This window comes from Vipera berus, assembly GCF_964194415.1.
Source record: "Vipera berus genome assembly, chromosome: Z".
In the NCBI taxonomy this organism is placed as follows: Eukaryota; Metazoa; Chordata; class Lepidosauria; order Squamata; family Viperidae; genus Vipera; species Vipera berus.
Window position 1 is genome coordinate 34,378,078 of NC_138205.1, and position 8,312 is coordinate 34,386,389.

The 8,312-nt window shown below is 41.9% G+C and overlaps 1 protein-coding gene across 1 annotated transcript; it reads left to right on the top strand.

Moving 5' to 3' along the window:
• Positions 1 to 2,985: 2,985 nt before the first annotated feature.
• HOXB7 (homeobox B7) lies at positions 2,986 to 7,764 on the top strand (the record flags this gene model as incomplete). Its single annotated transcript, XM_081345393.1, has 2 exons — positions 2,986 to 3,385; positions 7,233 to 7,764. 2 exons carry the CDS (start codon positions 2,986 to 2,988, stop codon positions 7,484 to 7,486), a joined length of 654 nt encoding a protein of 217 aa, XP_081201519.1. The 3' UTR covers positions 7,487 to 7,764.
• Positions 7,765 to 8,312: the final 548 nt, after the last annotated feature.

An 8,312-nucleotide genomic window follows, 5' to 3' on the forward strand; every position in this document is an offset into this window, starting at 1 on the left:
GCGATGGAAGACTGGACAGGCAATCCTCAGAAAGCCCCCCCCTCATCCTTCCATTAATTCCAGTTAATGTGAACGGTGGTTCCGAGGGGGGGGGAAGAGGATAAATACTGCTTGGGGAGGGGAATCTCGCCTTTTATTGCTGTAAAACAATATAGCTGTGAGCGTCTTCTCCTGGATGTCCTTTGATACATACAATGAACTATATATATTTAAAAAAAAACACGACCCGAGACATCATGGGATCTTTTTAGCCTTGTTGTTTGTTATTTTTCATCTTCTGGCCAGTTAAGAATTAGTAATAGTGTAATGCAATAGCTTCTGTTAATCATGGCTGTGAAAAATTTCACTCCCTCTCTCTCTCTCTCTCTGTCTCTTTTTTTTCTCCACCTCCCCTCCTTCTCTTCTTTTTATTTGAGACTAGTGCTATGGAAATGATGTACAAAATGTATACAGCATTGCACTTTTGAAGACTTTCTTCCTTACTCGTATTTTTTCTTTTTCTCATCCCTCCTCTGAAATACACCCCCCTCTCCCTCTCTCTCTCTCTCTCTCCCTCTTTCTCTCTCTCTCTCTCATTTCTTGTCTCTCTTCTCTCGTGTTGTGGTTGAAACTCCCTTTCTGCAGGTAGCTCTGAAAAATATACCCAACAACATGAAACTGCCTATTTATGCTGTAGTTGTCTTGATTTTTGATTGTCACAGATCCTCTTTCCTTTTGGGTTCCCAATTTTGTTTTATTTATCTGTTTGTCTTTTTAAGTGTTTTTTAACCTTTAAAAAAAAAGAAAGAAAAAGGAAAACAAAAGAAAAATAAAAGCTGTGTTTCTCGTTTTCTCTCTTGCCTTTCCCATTTAGTTGGCATGCACACAGTGGAAGAAGTTGTAAAAAGTGTTTTTTCTTTCTGTTTTTTTTGTCCCCTCCCCCCTAGGTTTACTGTGAAAAAAAAAGAGAATGTATACTGTATACGTGAATTACTTTATGGGGGTGGGGAAACTAATGCTATATTTTGTTGTTCTCTCTTCACCTTGTTCTATTGTTGAAGCTGGAATCAGCAGAAGGAGTTAAAATAAAGTTTGCAAGCCACAATTTCTCCATGACATTGTTCTTTCTTCATTCTGCTTAACACTTCCTCCTGGATATCTAGAAGAAAAGGGTTGGGAAAATAAACACATATCCAAAACAGCTACTGCCATTCAAGAAAGCCTCCTTCTAAGAGACAAAGAAGAAACTTATGGCTTTCAGGGGAAAAAAAATGCACCTGAAATTTTGGTGGAAGTTTGGGGAGAGAGAAAGGAAGGCAGAGAGAGAATTTCTTTTCTTTGGAAAGGTGTCTCAGACTTATCTTGGCTTCAGGTTAGGAGATTGGCTAAATATTTTTAGTTTCAGAAAAGTTATGCTAATGACATCTGCATGTGCCTCTGTTTTATCACTGCTGAATTCCAGCCTTACTGCTCCTAACAGAAGACTTAACCTCTCCACTCACCACCCACCCCCTCAGGCTCTGGAAGCTTGTCAGTTTGGGTAGTCCCCACCCCTCCTGTGAGGAGCTTCGTGATATTTGCATGCCCCTCCATATATCTCCCCACTTGTTTTTGGCAATTTAACCTTGAAAAGAGGACTTCTGCCAATCTCTCAGCTGCAAGGCCAGCTTTATTTTTATTTGTCACAGAGGGCTTTGATAAGTTTCAGTGAAAGGTGCGCCTTTTAATCTCTTCCCTCGGTCGCTCCCCCCCCCTTTTTTTTTTCCTTTTCTGGAAGCTTTCCTTGCTTCCCTAGCAAAAAAAAAAAGCAGAATAACCAGCTGGTCACATTTTCCTTCTCCCTATAATTGAGTCCAGCAGAAGAGCTGACACGCTTAAATAGAGATCTGTTGTAATCTTTCCTTCCCCCCCCCCCTTCGCTCCCCCTTCCGCCACCAGAAAAAAGCAAAGCGAGCTCCGAGCTCAACGCCTGTGGCAGTGGAATAAATTACATATAGAATTGAATGGCATTCAGAAGGGGAGCCACTGGAGCGGGGAGGGGTAGGGGAGGTAGCAACTGAAATAGTAAACAGTAAGTCTCCCAGTGCTCGGATGGGCGACGTTGGTGCGGGTCAGAAACTGTATCGTCGCGGGGGGTGGGAATGGGGAGCGGCGGCAGATGCCAGTGGAATGTCGGCTTGTAAAACCCGCCCAGAGACCGCGAGTTAGGGCGGGCATCTCTCTTCGTTCTCTGACTCTCTCAATCCCGCGTTTTTTCTCCTGGGTACTTAGCAGGAGGGAGAACAGGGGCAGAAAGGAGAAAATTATATCTGTATGTATATATCCCGTCAAGAGCAACTTCAAAGAGAGAGAGAGAGAAACACAAAATCAAACCGATGAGGGGGGGGGGGAAACAACATTTCCTGCTAATCCTAAGGCTCTCTTTCTTGCTTGGATCGGCCAAGTGGCTCGATTTTCCTACTTCACCTCACTTCTTATTCTTGATTTCGCGGCAGTTCTCTTTTCTTTCTTCTTCTTTCCCTACCTTGGCGCCACTACCCACTGGAGATCTTTTGATTTTCTTTGCCACGCCGCCTCCCTCCTGTATTTTTTCCCCCCTACTAGCTTCGTTTGAGAACTAATTAAAAACGGAGGCTTACTGACTCCGCGCGCATGATTTCGCTCCTTCCCGCTTCTAGCTTGGGAGATTCAGTATCTATCCTATCATCAATAATGCAACGTATTGTATAAATTCCGGCCACTGCTCCATACATAGTGTTTTCCCCCTTTTCCATATTACGGGGGGGGGGTACAGTTTCAGTTGGGGGGGAGGGAGAGTTGGAGGGGAGGGAGGAAGATCGGAAGGGATTGGTGCTATTCGGATCACGTGGATTAGAGTCACGTGGCCAAGGGAGGAAAAAGGGGGTCCTTTTTGGTGTAAATCTGGAGTCTAATTCCGTAATATATCACGGTACCTCGTAAAACCGACACTAAAACGTCCCGGCCTACAAATCACCCGGCCAGATTATGAGTTCATTGTATTATGCGAATGCTTTATTTTCTAAATATCAGGCCGCAAATTCGGTTTTCCCCTCCGGAGTATTTCCCGAGCAAACTTCTTGCGCATTCGCTTCCAATGCCCAGCGCACCGGCTATGGCTCCAGTTCCACGGCCTCTTTCGCTGCTTCCATGCCTGCGCTCTACCCTAGCGGGGGAGGTATGCACCCCCAGCCCCCCGGCATGTATTCCAGCAGCTACGGTCTGGACACCAGCTCCTTCAACATGCACTGTTCCCCCTTTGAGCAAAACCTGTCCATGATGTGTCCGGGAGACGCGTCCAAGCCCAACTGTAACAAAAGCGACCAGAGGGAGACGGACTTGCGGCACGAAAGCAACTTGCGAATATATCCTTGGATGAGAAGCACAGGTGAGATCCTTCGGGAGAATAGTGGAGGTGGCGGGAAAGCCTTGGGGAGAAAGCAGGATCAGCGGCCGGGGGTGGGTGGGGGGTGAAGAGGTAATATGGAGGGTGGGGGAGGAAAAGATGGTGCTGGGCTCCTTTTATGACGTTTGCCTTCAAAGGAATCTCTCCCACCCCTCCCCCTTCTCTCGCTGAGATTACCCTACAAAAGTAACCCTTAAACAATCAAATGGTTAAATATTTATTTCTTCTGTTGTTTCTGCTTTTGGCTTCCTGTATGCCAATGACAGGGTGTCTTGGGAAAAGCAGGCTGTACTATTAAGAGGGGGTGGGGGTGGAAGGAAAGAAGAAAGAGACACGATTATAAAGTCAGTTTTCCTTTCCTTTCCTTGGGATTACAAACACATATAAACTCAGAAGTTTCCCTCAGATCCTGCACTGGAGGTTGATTCTTAGTGATTGCATAGCTGTTCTATTTTACAGTGGAAATGTTTTTTTTAAAGACAAAGGGGGGGGGGGGTGGAAGAGACAAACCCAGTGGGGCTTGTTTTGTTTTCAAAAAGGCCATTCCATCAGAATAGGAATCCTACACCTCCTCTTCCCCCTCCCCCATGTCCTATGCCCTTCCTCTCAGGATGTGCAACTGTAGATGTACTTCAGACCCACCAGATTCTGGAAATTGGGGGGGGGGAGAAAATCAGATCATTCTTTCCCTTATCCACATTAAAATATGTGCACGTGTCAGGTTTTGGAACAGAAATGCACATGAGGCTTGTGAAACCAAAGGGCTCTCTCTGTAAGAGTAGAACAGATGCACTGGTTGAGCTTGTTACACCTAATATCCCCTTTCCCAATTGTGTGTAGTCTGTATTAAGTAACAACAGTCTTACCTGCCTACTTTTCTCTTGTCTTCTATCTGATTTTGTTCTGCTGTTAGAAAAACCAATGTAAGTTAAACTCTGAGGCACCTTGCAAAATCCAGAGGGAAGGAAAAAAGCTTCCATCAGTTTGGCTTTCTAAGCTCAACTGTCCTTAACCCGTTATAGCACCATTATCACATTCAGTAATGTGCTTCTCTGTGCTTCTCTTGAGAGCCAGATTTCTCTTCCATGCTTGGTGGGATTGGTGATTCCCTTTCTTACTCCCACAAATCAACTCCATTATACCAATTACTGTTACAGGATCCCAGCAGAACAAGCACATTGTATTGAAACCAACAGAGGCAGACTACTGAGGAGCAGAGAACACTCCAAGCTTTAAGTGGAAGGAAAATACATTTAAGTTGCAATCCTATGCACTCATATCTGAAGGGGAACAACTAATATTTACCTCTGAGTAATCATATAGAGGACCCACTGTAAAAGGTGGTGTCTCTTACATTGCCTTTTCAAGCTTATATTTCTTGAGAACTAACAGGTGGAGGAAGGCATGAATCAGCCATTGGGAGATCCCTTTGCCCCAGTAATTGAATGTAGGGAAATTGATTAGACTTTTGTTAGACCAGCAAATACTGAGGTGGAGATAATGAGAATATTGAAAAGGGCCAGTTTCACACATTCTTCTACAGCTGGAATGTTAGTGAAAGTGGTCATTTCAGTGTGAGAGAGAACAGCCTGAAAGGTTGTCCACGGATCAATAGGCAGAAAACTAAATGGATGTCTATAGGAAGAGGAAGGGCTCCCAAGTCGGCAATTCTGTCACCCATGGCTATTCCGAAATCTGCCAATTTTCTAGTAATATTCCAGTGCAGCTCTCTTCACTCCAGTGCCCTTTGGATGTGTTGGCTACACCTACCATCATGGTCAGCTACAATATAAGCTGTAATCCCAGGCTTGTGGAGACACCTGATTGGGGGATGCCCTAGTAAAGTTCTATTTGAAAGTACATCTGGAATGGAAAGTAGTGGCTGAGGCAAAAATTCAGTCTAGGTCTCTGTCCAAATGGCATGAAAGAAGACCAAAGCCAGGGGTGGGGGTGAGGGGGAAACAAAGGCTGTGTGTGTGCGCGTGTGTGTTTGAACATGAAGGCACAGTAGACTCAGTAATTTCAGGGGCTAACATAATAGATTATTATTTTTTTCTTATTAGGTAATCCATAAACCATGATTTAGAGGTTGCAGGTCAAAGCACCAGCTTTAGTGTTGTGGGGTGGGATGGAGGAAAGGCAATTGAGAAGGACTTCCTTTTCCCTCCCCACTTTATAAAATCTAGCAATAGTAGTAGCTCCTGGTAGCAAATTATTTTTATTATTATTTTGCTGCTGGAATACAAGACAATATTGAAGGATGGAACACAACCAGGGCACAAGGCTGACCTCCCCCGCCTTTATTGAGGGTCTGATGGCTTTTTTCCGTTCCAACAAATGCAATGAAAACTGGGGTTTATTTCCTCTGTCTCTTATCTTCCCCTCCTCTCCCCCCATGCCCCCCACCCCCTGCATTTCCTTGAGCCTTGCATGGAATTGGGAGATTCCACTGCCAAAGCAAGACTGACCATTACAGCCTTCCCTTCAGCAGAGTTTACAACTCACATTCCACAGACAGCTTATTTTCCTCCTCTTTATATCCTGCTTTATTGCTCTTTTTACAGAGCCAAAGACTTACATCCCTTCTCCCTTTTTTGCTAAACAATAAACATACTAAGTTGATCAACACATTTCGGAGTGGTAAAGTAGGGCTGTTTTAACTCTGGCAAGAACCGGTGATAAAATCCATTTGCTCAAAGCCGAAGCCTCCTTAGTTGTATGAGGCCAGCAAGAAATGACTGCAGAATTGATTTCTGGTTTGAATCCAGATTCTTTGGATGCCGGAGTAAAATAGTTGTGGTCAAAGACAGGACGCTTGCTTTGAGGAATTCCCATATCGACTAACTGAGCCCAGCAGCTTCCGAAATTCCTAATGAAAAAAAATCCAAATACCATTTTTTCCCCCTCAGGGGAAGGGGTAGAATTAAATAAAACACAACCTGGAAAAGGAAGGAAGTAACGTTACCCTAACATTAACCTTCACTGACTTAAATAAGTTTACCAGATGTGAAAATTTCTGCAGGAAAGAGCTTCCTTGCAATTTCATCCACCTCAATTCTTGTTGCATGATTTAACTCTTATCAAACATCCTATGAGAAAATAAGTAACAAGCTTTTTATAGAACTTTTCATTCATGCTTGCATTTCTCAACAAGAATTTTCACTGATCTTTATTGGTAGGGATAGGAATTTTGACATTCAAAAAACTAATGCATTGAATCTCCTTAAACAAAATTTGCATCACCTGTAAATTGTCCTAAATTCATTCAATCTTCAATGCTTGTCCTAAACTCAACCTGATATTTTTATTTTATTTTATTTATTTTAATTCCATTTATATCCCGCCGTTCTCCGAAGACTCAGGGCGGCTTACAAGCTTAGCAGTAGCCTTCATTCTATGTATATGCCTGCTTATTAGGGCTTTCACACACACCCCAAGCGGCATTATTACAAAGTCAGCTTATTGCCCCCAACAATCTGGGTCCTCATATGCCTCCAAATAAGTATCAGCAAGCTTATGTTGTGCACCTAACGCGCAACGTTTATTTGAAATTATAGAGCTGAATAATAAATTCCTGCCTACAGAAGCTGAAAAAGATTCATTCAAAGTATGCAATATCATACTTTTCTTTTAATTTGTTTTAATGGTGTCAGAGTACAAAATACAGATTTTTTTTATGTAAGGAAAAATATGTCTTATTAAAAGTAGGTAGTCTTAAACATATGTATATTGTGAATATGCCTGCGGGTAAACTTGTTAAAAAACAGAAGCACATAAAGAAGTGCAAAGCCAAATTAATCTTGTAAAATTCTATTTTATTATTTTCCAGGAACTGACAGGAAGAGAGGCCGCCAGACCTATACCAGGTACCAGACCCTGGAACTGGAGAAGGAATTCCATTACAACCGTTACTTGACCAGAAGGCGACGCATTGAGATAGCCCATGCTTTATGTCTTACAGAAAGACAGATCAAAATCTGGTTCCAGAACAGACGGATGAAGTGGAAAAAAGAAAACAAACCTGCAGGGCCAGGCTCAAATAGCCAGGAAAAACCAGAGGCTGAAGAAGATGAAGAAGAGTGAAAAAAAGAAGGGATGAAAGTGGGAATGGAAGAGAGAATGGCACTGAAAAAGAAAGAAAGAAAGAAAGAAAGAAAGAAAGAAAGAAAGAAAGAAAGAAAGAAAGAAAGAAAGAAAGAAAGAAAGAAAGAAAAGTAATCTGACCGCACTGTTCCACAAATTTAGAGGAAAATGTAAAAATTAACATAACAGTTTGTACATTGAAACAAGAAACAAACATCTAAGCAAACTGAAGGGATTCTATCTTCTGCTTCTTGACACTTGGAAAAACTACCTATATTAACATTTCTCTCTTATTTTGTTTTTGTACAACAAAAAAAGAAACCTACCTATTAAATGTCTCTTTAGAATCAAATCTAGGTAACTGTTTTGTTTTCATGTTGGTATAATATAGTCCAAGTATTTGTAAATTTTCTTGTTTAAAACTTCTTTTTGAGCCTCTTGTAATTTAAAAGAAATGGTTTATGAAGTAAAAATGTGGACGTGGTTAGCACTTTTCCTTAGAAAACCCATGAACTCCAAATGTATGAAGGGAACACAAAGCTTAGCAGAAGACAAAATTGTTGTACATAATTCTGTAAAATTCCTGTCTTCCTCTTTGTAGGTTTGTGCCTCTAAGTCTGATTACTGGTGCTGGTTTTTTTTCCTTGCTCATTTTATTTTATTCTGTTTTTGTTGATGTATATTTTTACATGTTTGGCAACGGACCACTTCATTTTTACTGTCACTAGAGAACCTGAAATTAATATTGTGCTGAGTAAAACCAATGTATATGATAGATAGCAAATACTTTAATAGTTTAACAATCTTTTTGATTTGTATTCTGTGA